General features: G+C 41.3%; 1 protein-coding gene across 1 annotated transcript; it reads left to right on the plus strand.

Moving 5' to 3' along the window:
- The first annotated feature begins 1,339 nt into the window (after positions 1-1,339).
- On the plus strand, positions 1,340-12,414 carry LOC142499100 (uncharacterized). The gene is made up of 3 exons (XM_075607999.1): positions 1,340-1,457; positions 10,823-10,900; positions 11,266-12,414. The coding sequence occupies exons 1-3, from the start codon at positions 1,340-1,342 to the stop codon at positions 12,327-12,329; spliced, it is 1,260 nt and encodes a 419-aa protein (XP_075464114.1). The 3' UTR covers positions 12,330-12,414.
- The last annotated feature ends 3,349 nt before the right edge of the window (positions 12,415-15,763 follow it).

A 15,763-nucleotide genomic window follows, 5' to 3' on the forward strand; every position in this document is an offset into this window, starting at 1 on the left:
CAATAAAACGAAAATCATAAAGTTAATGTCTATAACATAGATAACTGTATTCCAGAAGGAACATGGTAATTCATGGCATATGTATAGCCCTATCTTGTAGAGTGTTGGTGTAATTACCGTAATCAATATATTAGACTCCCAGAAAAAAAACGTAATACAGGCATACCCCGGTTTAAGGACACTCACTTTAAGTACACTCGCAAGTAAGTACATGTCGCCCAGTAGGCAAACGGCAGCTTGCGCATGCGCCTGTCAGCACGTCCTGAACAGCAATACCGGCTCCCTACCTGTACCGAAGCTGTGTGCAAGCGGGAAGACTATAGAGCCTGTTACAAATGCGTTATTTACATCATTTATGCACTTATATGATGATTGCAGTACAGTACATGCATCGATAAGTGGGAAAAGGGAGTGCTTCACTTTAAGTACATTTTCGCTTTACATACATGCTCCGGTCCCATTGTGTACGTTAATGCGGGGTATGCCTGTATATACATGTATGTCTACTACAAAGTGGCATGGCTAAAGCCTGTAGTACCAACCAGCCCATCCAGATGTACAGATGGTTAAAGTGCTGATGTATCCACATGCAACCAATAGTGGACTGTGAGTTGTTTAAAAGATGGACACCGAGTGTGACTACACACCCAAAAGTGAATGAGTGAATAAAACATGCAAAAAAATGCATAAAAAATGCAAAAAAAATGCATAAAAAATGCAAAAAAAGGGAGGGGGGGGGGAAGAAGGGGGGATGGAGAAAAATGCGTAACGGGTACAATGCGCAATGAGATAATGTAACAATAAAACAATCACTATACCCAAAAATATTCACACTACAGAATTTGTATATGATTTTTTACAGAAAACAGCCTAATTTCAGATCTTCATTTAGTCCGTAAGGAGATATGGTCTTGAGCTCGTATATTAGCCTTGCCTCTTGTTGCAGAAGCAACTTGTTCCTGTCTCCCCCTCTGGGTGGTGGCAGTACCTGTAATATAGGCATACATCGCATTGTGGCTAGTGAGTGCCGTTGTTCTTTAAAATGTCTGGCAACCGGCAGATATTTAAGCTCACTCTGTTCATCCTTGCTGTTCAATGCTTTCCTGATCGTGGAGCGATGGATGGCTATTCTCTCCTTCAGCATCCGTGTAGTTTTCCCCACGTAGCGCAGCCCACAGGGGCACGTGATCATATATACGACAAAACGAGACTCACAGTTTAGGAAATTTGCAGTTTCATGCAAACTGGAGCTAGTTATACCCACCCGCATAGTGGGGTACCGATTAAGATCAAGAATTTCCTAAACTGTGAGTCTCGTGAGTCTCGTTTTGTCGTATATATGATCACGTGCCCCTGTCGGCTGCGCTACGTAGGGAAAACTACACGGATGCTGAAGGAGAGAATAGCCATCCATCGCTCCACGATCAGGAAAGCATTGAACAGCAAGGATGAACAGAGTGAGCTTAAATATCTGCCGGTTGCCAGACATTTTAAAGAACAACGGCACTCACTAGCCACAATGCGATGTATGCCTATATTACAGGTACTGCCACCACCCAGAGGGGGAGACAGGAACAAGTTGCTTCTGCAACAAGAGGCAAGGCTAATATACGAGCTCAAGACCATATCTCCTTACGGACTAAATGAAGATCTGAAATTAGGCTGTTTTCTGTAAAAATCATATACAAATTCTGTAGTGTGAATATTTTTGGGTATAGTGATTGTTTTATTGTTACATTATCTCATTGCGCATTGTACCCGTTACGCATTTTTCTCCATCCCCCCTTCTTTCCCCCCCCCCTCCCTTTTTTTGCATTTTTTATGCATTTTTTTGCATTTTTTATGCATTTTTTTGCATGTTTTATTCACTCATTCACTTTTGGGTGTGTAGTCACACTCGGTGTCCATCTTTTAAACAACTCACAGTCCACTATTGGTTGCATGTGGATACATCAGCACTTTAACCATCTGTACATCTGGATGGGCTGGTTGGTACTACAGGCTTTAGCCATGCCACTTTGTAGTAGACATACATGTATATACAGGCATACCCCGCATTAACGTACACAATGGGACCGGAGCATGTATGTAAAGCGAAAATGTACTTAAAGTGAAGCACTCCCTTTTCCCACTTATCGATGCATGTACTGTACTGCAATCATCATATAAGTGCATAAATGATGTAAATAACGCATTTGTAACAGGCTCTATAGTCTTCCCGCTTGCACACAGCTTCGGTACAGGTAGGGAGCCGGTATTGCTGTTCAGGACGTGCTGACAGGCGCATGCGCAAGCTGCCGTTTGCCTACTGGGCGACATGTACTTACTTGCGAGTGTATTTAAAGTGAGTGTCCTTAAACCGGGGTATGCCTGTATTACGTTTTTTTTCTGGGAGTCTAATATATTGATTACGGTAATTACACCAACACTCTACAAGATAGGGCTATACATATGCCATGAATTACCATGTTCCTTCTGGAATACAGTTATCTATGTTATAGACATTAACTTTATGATTTTCGTTTTATTGTGGGCCTGATTTCAGGTTCACCCATGCATTTCAAATGTTTAACCTTGGATTACTTTGTTACAGACATTGCCACTATTCGTGCTTAGTATGCTACTGCCATCTTTATTGTGCCCATGTTTCCGTTTCAGTTCTGTCCATTACGCAGTTTGAGCAACAGCCTCATGCTCTTTAATACTGCTTGCGCTATTTGCGCAGTGTTGCGCATGCGCATTAGCACAGATACACGCATACCCTCTGCTGCAGTAGTCAGGGACACGTTCGGGTTGTCAGCAGCACACTGCGCATGCGCGGTTACGCTCCACGGCGCGCATTGTATGAGAATCACCCGCTCTCCATGCACAACAGGTTGGGGAAGTGTTTTGACCCAACGGACGCGCTGCCATTATGCGATTTATGATTGACTGCCCGTTACACCCTGACCACTGCTCCCTGGACAATGTGCATGCTTTGCAGGACCATTTGCATTAACGTATTCATTTACGGGCACGCTTTGTAACATCCACAGTGTGTATCTCCAAGCACTGATGGCGAGTTGCTGTTCAGGCTATGCATTTTATATGTATTTTAACCATTTATGCGCATTTGAATATCATTAGATGTTTCAAGTAGTCATGGTTACGTAAACAGGATGCACTGTGATGTCATTATGTTGTTATCAAGGTTTGATCATGTGACTAGGTACACATATGCATAGATCAGGTTCTCTCATTGGTGCATACCAGTATCAGTATGTTGGATTGGCTGTTCAGAAATGTGGGTTGTATCTGGGATTACAATTTGGAGTTCATGATTGTTTTCAGGTGTTTTTTAGTATGTGTTAAGGGGTATATATGGGTGCTTGTGTTAGTCTGTAGTTGCACTGCCCTGAGGAAGGTCCCGTTGGGAGGACCGAAACGTTGGCGGCCTTGTGTTACTGAATACACTTTTTTGATACCATACCTGCAGTGTGCTGTCTCTTTTTGGCTATCAGGATCCCCTGGTCTCCATATGTCTACATACTCTCTATGGGACAAGCATCTGCCTCCTGCAAAAAAACCGTGAGTGCTAATCTCCATACCTGACTATCTATCTCTATATATATATATATATATATATATATCTATCATCATCATCTTCAGCCCTTGTCGATCCAATGCTGGATAAGCCCCCCTCACGCCCCCCCAGGGATCTTCCACGTGCTGCAGCTGAAAGCCTCTCTTCTCCATGTTGCTCCAACACATTTTATGATTTCATCCTCACATCTTACTTTGTCGTTGCTTTTGACTATATATTGTAATATTATCCTTACAAATGTAAGCGCTCATTTGAATTAATTTCAAGACAACTGGATTGTGTGAATATATATAGATATATATATCTATATATATATACAGTGGTCGACAAATCACCCAAAAATCAACTCGCCGAACAAAAAATCTACTCGCCACCTAGTCCCAACCCCAACCCCGCCATAGTCCCGCCCCCAACCCTGCCTTAGTCCCGCCCCCAACCCTGCCTTAGTCCTGCCCCCAACCCCGCCCCACTTTAAAAAAATAAAATAAATGGAATAAATTCCTAGTAAGAACAACATTCGTTTTTGACATAAGTTTATTTATTGTATTACATTATACTACAATTAGTCCTTGTTACGTGTGTATGTGTGTGTGTGTGTGTGTGTGTGTATGTGTGATCTTACCTGATCCGCAGTCCAGGTACCTCATTCCCGCCATGTTATATATTGGAGGTGAGGTGTTTCTTACCTGTCTTCTGGGTTAGGGGGGATTCCGATGTCTCCTGTGTGAAGCTTGAGTCAGATCTGGAAGAAAGCAGTATAGGTTATTTCGGTGTAGGTATAGGGCAGTTAAGATATGTAGGGTAAGTAAGATATCCAGGTCCAGAGTGTGAGACGGTGTGAGAGAGAGACAGAGAGTGGGTGAGAGAGAGAGAGTGACGCAGAGAGAGAGTGGCACACAGAGAGAGAGAGAGAGCGACACACAGAGAGAGAGAGAGCGACACACAGAGAGAGAGAGAGAGCGACACACAGAGAGAGAGTGACACTTAGAGAGAGCGACACACAGAGAGAGAGCGAGTGACATACAGAGAGAGCGCGAGCGACACAGAGAGAGAGAGCGAGAGAGCGCAACACACACAGAGAGAGAGAGCAACACACAGAGAGAGAGAGAGAGAGAGCGACACACAGAGAGAGAGAGAGTGACACACACACAGAGCGACACACACACACAGCGACACACACACAGAGAGAGAGTGACACACACACAGAGAGCGACACACAGAGAGAGAGTGACACACACACACAGAGGGTGAGAGAGAGAGAGACCAAGTCAGTCATCCTACTCACACACACTGACACTCTCACACACTGACAGACACACACACCCACACACTCTGACAGACACACACACACCCACACACTGACAGACACACACTGACAGACAGACACACACACACACACACTCTGACAGACACACACACACACACACACTCTGACAGACACATACACACACTCTGGCAGACACACACACACACACACACTCTGACAGACACACACACACACTCTGAAAGACACACACACACACACACACTCTGACACACACACACTCTGACAGGAACACACTACCAGAAATGGCGCCGGGAGTCCCGCTCACCATTGGAGGTATGTTGGAGTCATCGGGGGCTGCGGGTGACATCGGGAGCTTGCGGGAGACATCGGAGGTTTGAGGGGGCCTGCGGAGTTTGCGGCGGCTTGCGGGAGACATCGAAGATTTGAGGGGGCCTGCGGGGTTTGCGGCGGCTTGCGGGAGACATCGAAGGTTTGAGGGGGCCTGCGGGGGTTTGCGGCGGCTTGCGGGAGACATCGGAGGTTTGAGGGGGCCTGCGGAGGCATACGGCGGCCAATGGGGGTATGCGGGGGCCTGCAGCGGCAATTGGGGGTATGTGGGGGCCATTGGGGGTAAGCGGGGGCCATTGGGGGTAAGCGGGGGGCATTGGGAGGTATGCGGGGGCCATTGGGGGTAAGCGGGGGGCATTGGGAGGTATGCGGGGGCCATTGGGGATATGCGGGGGCCATTGGGGATATGCGGAGGTACTCTCTGGCTGCTACGGGGAGGAGAAACGTTCTCAGAGAGGCGGGGGAGGAGGAAATTAAACAGCAGCGCGAGCAGGGAATTTAAAAAAAAAAAAAACACGTGTGCTGCTTGGGCCAATAGGAGCTCGCCACGGTGTTAAATCCACTCGCCCGGGGCGTGCAGATCTATAGGTTTGTCGAACACTGTAATATATATATATATACACACACACACACACAGTAGATTTATTCATTTGATCTATTTTTATTAAAATTTTATTGTGCTATGTTCTTTTTCTCTCTACCCTTTTCATCCACTGATTGCTGTGGAAAGTTACATCCCTATCCCCAGTGTGATTCAGCACATGTAAGTGTGTGTGTTTTTTTAGTGCTAAGCATTTTTGAGCTTTTTAGTGTATTGAGTATCTTTAGTACTCTTAGTAATTTTTAGTACTTTAGTTTCTTTATAGATTATATAACATATTAACTATTTTACTGTACCGATATCTCTTTTTGTTTGTGTTTGTCTCTCCCCACATATACCTGTTTGGGATGATGAACCGAGTCTATGCACTGGAAGACTTATTTCTTTTATATAAGCTGTATATACATACATACATGTATACACACACGACACAAGCAGATTAGGGGCGTTTATCTGTGTACAATAATGCCAATGTTTGATGCATTACTTTTTTTTGATTTACAGTTATAAAGAATTCTGTTACTGTGAAACCCTGGACAGCTGCATGCTGCAATTCCTGTTATTGGACCTGCATAAATAACATACATGTATTATTTTAAGAGGGCTTCATTGGCCACGTGACATTCTCCAATAGTAGTCCATGCACGACAGCATTTATGAATGATAACTACTGTTACATTTGCAAACTCACAATCTGCAAATAACACACCTTCCTTCACAACCTGCCAACACTTGTGTGTATATATAAACGGGAGTATGTTCTTTAACATTTGAAGTATTTATGCATCCTGTATGAATCACTATGATATCTATTTCTTGAAATGAAAGTTCAATTGTTGACACCCATCTTTGAAAGCAGGTGTTGTGGTCATGGGGCCTGAACATTGCTGTAGCTATGACTACCTCTATCATTTTTAGCAATGAAGAAGAAAATGCCAGTGACATTAAATTTAATCAGGTTCTTCTTTTCTTTGATTCCCACTGGGATGAGCCACTAGTGTCTTGTGTAATACATTCAGAGTCTTCTTTAGTAGTTTGCATATGTCTGCAAAGGAGGACGTTATCTTGCCAAAGCAGAACAATAGAACTGTCATGTCATTTTCCTATGAGTAACTTTACGTTAAACTAAAGTTCATGTATAGTACTAGAGTTGTCTTCAAATAAACTAAGGTGTCCTTCAGAGAAATATCTACATCTCATGTCTATGTTTCAGTGGGATCCATTTATTACATTCCTATATTCTTTAACATCGCCAGTGAGTTACTTTTAGCCACAGAATGTGAGACACAAAATGAATTGGATAAGACAAAAAAAGTGCCAAAGTAAACCCAAGGATGAATCAAATCATGCTAAATAGTTAGTAAATTAGATTTGATCAGTGATTAAGATCTATTGTCATTTCGTTGACCCGAATAATCCTAAAAATAACAAACACTTTTTGGTATAAAATGATGAATAAGAACGTAAGTTAAATCTCAGTTCCAAATGAAGCTGAATGATAGAGTTTGCATATAGTATGTTGGCACTGTATTGTTGGATTTTTATCATGTACTGCATTTACCACCCTGCTGTTAGCTGATGTTCCCGTTTTTTTACAACTATATCTATTATCTCGTCGTTCTAGAGGTAAGTCATTAGCTACATTCTTTGAGTACTGAGGAAATGGTAATCAAATGTTCTTTTTGACATTATTTCAAAATCATACTTAAGGAGTTTTATCTTTTGGTAACTCTGAACTATGACTGAATAGGCATTTAATGAGTTTTTCAATGGAAATATCAAGAAATTCAAAGTCAGGAAGTGCATTTAGGGCCTCATGCAGTAAGCGTCGATTAAGTGAAATCGGCAAGTTTACCGATTAGTCATGTTAATGGCGATTTTTCCTCTCCGTATGCAGTAAGTGCCGAATACATTCAAAATGAACCCGAAAACAAATCCGCCCACTCTCACGATGATTATCCGATCACACACAGGTGTATCGGCGTGCGTGGCGGGGTGCTGATAGGTTGCCCAAACACAAATCTTGCTGAATCAGGCGAAACAAGCATGTATTGGATTGCGCGTCATATTTAAAGGCAACATGTACTGCTAATCATTCTCTGTGTTGTTGGGAGTGAGAGAGTGAGAGAGAAGCACAGAGCTGGCTGATTGAACATTTGCATATTGACGGAGAGACTTGTTGTGTATTGGGTGAGCTTTTTCCATTGTTGTTTTGTTTACATCTTTGTCTTGTTTTATATGTGGAAGTGTTTCGTGTGATTGGCTGTACATTAGTTGTCTGTTTTTTGTGAGTGCTGGAAGTATGCCCGCAAAGCGTGGGAAGAGTGATGCTGGTGGGAGTGGGAGTGCTACTCGTGCGAGTACGCGTCGGAGTGAACGTACTGTTCAGGGGAGTGATGTTGCTGGTGCACCGAGTGGTGTTGCTGGGAGTGGGAGTGGTGTTGCTGGGAGTGGGAGTGTTGTTGCTGGTAGTGGGAGTGCTGTTGCTGGGAGTGGGAGTGCTGTTGCTGTGAGTGGGAGTGCTGTTGCTGTGAGTGGGAGTGTTGTTGCTGGGAGTGGGAGTGCTGTTGCTGGGAGTGGGAGTGCTGTTGCTGTGAGTGGGAGTGTTGTTGCTGGGAGTGGGAGTGCTGTTGCTGGGAGTGGGAGTGCTGTTGCTAGGAGTGGGAGTGCTGGTGCTAGGAGTGGGAGTGCTGGTGCTAGGAGTGGGAGTGCTGGTGCTGTGAGTGCTGCTGGTGGCGCAGTTGCTGATGGGGTGGATGGTGGTGGCGTGCTTGCTGGTGGGCAGCTTTTGGAGGCTCTTCCATTGGAAGAAGGAGAGTCCAGTCAGCACCAGCCAAGCTCTGACCCTAAACCTGCTCGGAAGAAACGTGTGGAGAAGCCACGTAATCCTCGCTTCAATGACCAGGAAAATACAGCTCTTGTCACTGGCATTCTGGAGCACTATGACAGTATATATGGACATTTACTAGGTAAGTGTACCTTTACATTTATTATTCAAATACATGTGATCCTAGGTCATCTGAGTTTTGTTCATATGCAAATATGGGTTCAGAATATCTTTCTATGTTAATTAGTCTGGAAACACAGCTTTTTATCATGCCTTACAAGGACAACTAAACACAGGCGGTCAATTTGCCATAACTGCATACAATATGAATGCAACCTTGCTTACATGTATAGGTTTAGTAGTGAATGCTCATGTGCTTCACATATTACACATAAAACAGCATGTTTGCTATCTCTTGGAACAGCTAGCAGTGTAGGAAACTGGTGCTTCTATTATTAATCATTTACCTCATATATTTTATATGTTTTTCAAGGGCGGACAAGTTCAGCAAGCAGAAAAGAAATGTGGGACACAATAGTCATTGGTGTCAATGCGTGTGGGAATCATGTGAGGGACAAGCGGAATTGTCACAAGAGATTTGATGATATTAGGTCCAAATTGAAAAAGAAAATACAACACCAACGCGTGCATGCTACTGGCACTGGAGGTGGGCCGACACCACAACGTCTCATATTAAGTCCATTGGAGGAGCTGCTTCGGGCAAAATTACTTCCCGTCGTCGTGGAAGGCTTACCTGGTGACCGTGATATAGGAATTTACCCGTCACAATTTCCACCAGGTGAGAAATATTACTGTACTAGGCGTGTCGTTGCTTACAGTTATTTTGCATAGTTACACTGCTTTTTATACTGTCTTCACAATATAAGCATACCTGCATCTATATATGTATATGTCTGATTCTGTATATATATATATCTCAAAATAGACATATATGTTGTAGTCCTACTAAAAGCAGTAACTAATATAGCACGTGCCATTGCGTGCTCATTTACATGTGAATTCCCAAAATGCATTGCTGCAGTGGAAGCAATTGATGGTGGGCGAAGATGGGGAACAACAGGGTAGTACACATGTGTAACACATGTTAATGAGAAATTATTACTAGCTACAGGTACAGAACATAAATATGTATAATATTATTGTGTATTTTATTTATTTTACTCCGACAAACATGACATTACTGCCTATTTTAAGCATGCATCAAATATATTGCATGCAACGGCCTACAAACATCACTTGCACTAACACATCTATAGTTGTTTATGAAAAGGTCCATTTTTGCTTTAAGTCATATACAGACAGCATAATGAGGCACACGTATCATATTTTATGTCATTGTTTTCATAACTTAAAAACTGCACACGACTATTTAGCTCATCTACCATTGTGTTAAAGCAGCTGCAATTAATATCTCATCACAGCATACACTTCAACAGAGGGGGTGGGGTTCAGCACACACACTAATTACAGCCTCATTTTAGGGTCAACTTAGTTCACACCATTTTCACCTGTTTCAAGTAATTGAAAGGTGTGGCTGATTAGGCTTTTTGGGGAAGGGAATACCGTTCTTACAACCTGACTAGCACACTGAAGTTAATCACACTCATTTGAAAGCTTCACTTTAGCTACTAAATGCCCCAACAACTCATTACTTATCAAACCGTACGTCACACATTAGTTCACTCATATCTATAGTTGAACTACTACTATCAACGACACATTATCACACACTGCATGTGTTGTCTTGTTTAGTCACAGCCACATTCATGTGTGCCACATCTTATATTAATGTACCACACATATCCTCTACCAAAAACAACACTTTTTGCAATATGACCACCTTCATGATAACAATTGTGAATGGTCATCTCATGATAGTTATGTACATTATGATACTGATATCACTACACAACATATGATTTTTATGTACAAATTTTATCTATTTATCCTCACGCATTACTGCAGGAACATAGTATGTTTTATGTTAGGGAACTCAAAAGTTCTAAGTACACAGGCATGTACATTGTTATTACAACTATTTATGTTCACTTTCACACACACATTTTGGGTTAAGGAAATGATGCTGTTAGGTACTCATAAATACAGAACATACAATAACTGTTTGTTCAATATTTACACATGTAAATGTAAAACTTATGTTATTGTTATATATAGATGCCCCTGAAGGACATGTGTCACCTGAGACTGAACAAGTGTCTTCACCTGGGTCAGCCAGCTCAACACACCTAGAAGGTGAGTGTATCAGTTGGTGGCCATATAATATGTGCTCTTCTATATGTTATGTTGTCATGTTCATTATTTGTTTTGCACATCTTCTTTAAATAGGATTACTTAGTGTCAGTGAAAATGAAGTGTAAGGCAACTTGTATTGTGTTAGTGATGTTAACTATCATGTAGGAGTTGTGAGTTTACAGCAAGTTTTCATTCACTCATATTTCATACTGAGTCCAAACATTATTCTTAAGTCAAGGTAGTTTTTAATGTGAGGTTATAAAACGTATGGAAACATGTTAGTTGTTACTTATGACACAGTACAATTACATAGTAACACAGCAGAGATTAACATGCCATTTAATAATGTGTACATTTATTTGTAGAACATGATGAAGAGGATTTTGATGATGATGATGATGATGATGCCGCCGCCGCCGCCGCCATAGACACACAAATACAAGCAAGTGACCATGAAGAGGTTCCAATTGAAACTGTTTTACCGCCAAAACGTCCAGCAAATACCACATATGATGCAATTGTAGCTTCTGAGGGAAAAATTGTGGAAGCAGAAAATCGTCGCCATTCTGACCTGATGACAGTGCTGGAAAGGATGATTGCACTGCAGGAAGAAACAGTTTCACAATTGGCACATCTCCACAGAGTCTTCATTGAAGTGCCTAAACAGTTGCAAAAAATCAACACCTCATTCGAAGCATTAGTTGTTCAGCAAACACAAGCTAATTACTGGAGAATGACTAATGTACCACAATTCAACACCTCACAGGCAGGATCTGTTCATGCAGGTCAGTTTTCACCACATTCATCTGATATTCATTCACCAGGCCCAAATGTTACCGGTCAAGTAGCAGACATTGCTGTGCAGGTTCCTGATGACATCCTACCGCTGCCATCTGTACAAATTCAGCAGCAGACACCTACAAAGGAGGCGACAAAAACAAAACAAGACACACATGAAACAGACCAACCATCACTTGTGCAGTGTCTACCAACTTGCTCACATGTGTCAGTGGGCACAAGCCCTGTCCGTAAACAGTCACTACCCAAAAGCCCTGTAGGTGAGTCACTGCCCAAAAGCCCTGTAGGTGAATCGCTGCCCAAAAGCCCTGTAGGTGAATCGCTGCCCAAAAGCCCTGTAGGTGAATCGCTGCCCAAAAGCCCTGTAGGTGAATCACTGCCCAAAAGCCCTGTAGGTGAGTCACTGGCCACAAGCCCTGTAGGTGAGTCACTGGCCACAAGCCCCGTAGGTGAACAGTCACTGCCCAAAAGCCCTGTAGGTGAGTCACTGGCCACAAGCCCTGCCCGTGAAGTGCCAGAGGCCACTCAAAGTGGCTCTGTTGTGCCTAAAGTTGGTGGCAAAAGAAAAAGGAAAATTCAAGAGACAACAAGCAGGCCTGTTACTCGCTCACAAAAGGAACAAAAAAAATAAATGTTATAATTCAGAAAATATGTCTTTGGCCTTGTTTTGTTGACTTCAGATTATCTAATTACTATTGTATGTATGCTGAAGACTGTGTTGTTTCCAAACTTTCAAGTATGTTCTTGTACACGTGAAGTTTTGGAAATGTTAACACTCCTAATTAATGAATAGTGTTATAAATATTTATGTTTTAATCGTCTGTTCAGTAATGGTCCACCAGGAGCCAGTTGCTAAGTTTAGAGAAGCTGCCATTGACTTTGCAGCAAAACATTGCATTTGGGTGTGTTAATTGATGTAATCATTGCATGTGCATATTATTTTCATGCAATTATAAAAGCACCTATTTAACTGCAAACATCTTTCTTGTACGTGTACAGCAGGATTTTGTGTTAAATATTACTTACCTTTGGTGGCCATTGTAATGTTGTCCTTTAATCATTTATGTGTTCTTGTTTCAAGAACATCTCTGAATTGATACTAATATATATGTAGTATGTATTGATATATGCACACACACACACACACACACACACACACTGTGTGTGTGTGTGTGTATATATAGTACTATCTAAACTGGTATAGATGTATTTACAAAAAACATACACTTCATGCTTCCTTGTGAAAACACACTATTTTAATAATACAGGCCTAATGTTTGACAACTATACTAAGTGTGAGCCTCTAACATTATTGGGTGCAAACAAATGTTTATTACTTAATTCACTCATGTTTATCACCATTTAAATAGGTTTGATACAAGGCCTACTTACTGCCATCAATATGTTGTGTGTACTCCTGCAATATAAAAAAAAAAAAAAAGATACATTATATATATATATATATATATATATATACATATACATATATACACACACACACACACACACACACACACACTATACATATAGTACAATATACACTTTATATATATATATATATATATATATTTTTGAGAGAGATATATTTATATATATATAGATACACACGTATTTAAACTCATGCAGACAGGTAGTTAACCAGAATTTCAAATACACACAGAAATGTATGTGGGAAAAAAACATTTCATTTTGCAGGTGTGTGTATTTACTGATATGGCTGTCTAAGCACTATTTTCACACAGTGCTCTTTGTTATTTTTCTAGAAAACTCAATGTTACTGAAATAAGTGTAGGAATGTTTTCACAAACGAGATAAAAAAATGATACATGTTTTTCCCACATTCGCCTATCACTAACCACAAAACTTAAACCAATTAAAAGGACACATCCAATTGGCGTTTGAAATAAGGAGTAAAAGTAGTTACTTTTGTTGACCTTGAAAACGAAACACAGGAATTTGTTAGCCATTGAGCAGAATCATTTTGATGAGCAAAGAAGACAGAACTGCACACATCTTTTGTGCTACTCTGACATGGCTGATGAATTCGTTAACAATATGAATCCCCTCTTAGGTTATAAGTACATGGTTTCAGAAGCAATTTTAAACAGTCGCGGACACAAAGCAAGCACACGCCAAATCTATGATTTGATTCGAGCTAAATATCCTTATTACCAAGACCGTAGGCATGCGCGGAATTTTAATTCCTCAATAAGATTCACTTTATCAACTAATGACTTTTTTGAACGTGTGCAGGATAAGCTAGAACACACCTATGGTTTCTGGAAGATTGCAAAGGAAAAGCATTTTACCCTGAAAGAGGGCACATATATTGTTGTGAAAGGCATATTTATTCCTAATGCCAATAGCAATGGATCCGCTACTACTGTTCCGTGTGAATCGATACCTGCTGCAATATCTGCACCCTCCATTCCTGAAACCCACATTGTACAACAACAAAAGTACTATGATTATGTACCAAGCCTTTCAGCTGAAAATGCATTGGAATGGGAACCAGAAGAAATGAACCTACCTCCCGACCAATTGTTTGAAGAAAGCAGTGGCGATTCCTATGAGCGCTTCATGGAGGAGATGTGTGTCATACTGGATTCAGCGGGTGGGTCAAGCGTGGATGAAAATGCCTTGCATTTCTGGAGCGACCAGTTGCAGCCAGACAAACAGTTAATTCTAGAAGAATGGTAAATATAACAACCGTTATGCGTTGACTGTGCGTTTAAATGTTTTTTTTTTTTTTAACCACCATTTTCCCTTTCAATGCGTGGATACAGCGTAACATTGCAGACTGCATAACATGTAGCGATCACAAAGAAATTGTTGCCGAATACAATATAGTATAACCTGAAAGAGTAGTACACATTGCTGACGGAATAAATATACGTACTTTCCTATCCCTTTAACCATATTAGCAACATTTTAACATAACTCTAACACATACCTGTTTTGTTATCATGCAACATTTAAAAGCGGGTCCACCACGTATGACGTGGGACCCTTGTCATGGCCCAAGGCGTCCTTAAAAAGGATTACGGATGTAAGTCCCGCCCCCAAGCGACGTGCGCGCCTCAAAGCCTATTGGCTGTCATGTTTTGTTATAGTAACGGTAACTGCAGTGTGTCATGTGTGCGGCTCAGTATTTGTAGGCGTCAACTGGGCGTTAGCTGAATGTTAATTGAGTGGGAGGAGTGTTAGCGTGCGTTTCACGCTGGTTTAACATGACGTCACACGTATTGCATTTGCGCATTGTGTTATCGGCCGTCCTTTCTGTCCAAACACGTCTGTTTAAAAAGAATACAGATGTACTCGTTTAGAACGAATGTAGTTTCGTATTCATTGTATTTGAAATAAAGATTTTATGTTTAATGGTATTTTCAAGATGTATTGAACGCACAACGTACGCTTTGTTTTGCGCATGCGCTAACAGTTAGTGCAGCCAAGCGTGAAGTGCGTGCGCACACTAAGATGTGCGCGCACATTTTTCAGTATACAGGCAACGTTCACATCATATACATAGTTATGCCTGCTACAAATTTAAAGAAACATTACATACTGATGTACACTTGTACTTCTAACATATAAGTGAGTGACGTGTGTATGTACACAATCATATAGAGCTGTGTAATGCGTTGTCACGGATACATATATAGTAAGGTGCCATATTTGACCATCATGTGTTTGCTGTATTTCAGAGATGTCGGGGAAGATACAATCAGATCAATGTATGATTTCAGAAGAGTCTACCTTTATATGAGATGATTGTGAGGAGGAGCCACCGACTACTATACTACATATGGAACTAATTTTATATTGCTTGCAGCGCTTATTAACAAACAATTAAAAATGTGATACCCTTATGCCTATATTGCATAAGCACTTAATTAACATAATGATGTTGCAAAATAGTGCCTCATGAATTTTTATTGAGTGTTCTTTAATGACTACTATCATTTTATGGCATGGTGTGTTTTATATATAACAACCATTCCCACTCTGCTAACACATTTGTGAATTCTATTGTGTAATGGAACGTATGACTGTCGAAACTATGTA

This window comes from Ascaphus truei, chromosome 1 (genome assembly GCF_040206685.1).
Source record: "Ascaphus truei isolate aAscTru1 chromosome 1, aAscTru1.hap1, whole genome shotgun sequence".
In the NCBI taxonomy this organism is placed as follows: Eukaryota; Metazoa; Chordata; class Amphibia; order Anura; family Ascaphidae; genus Ascaphus; species Ascaphus truei.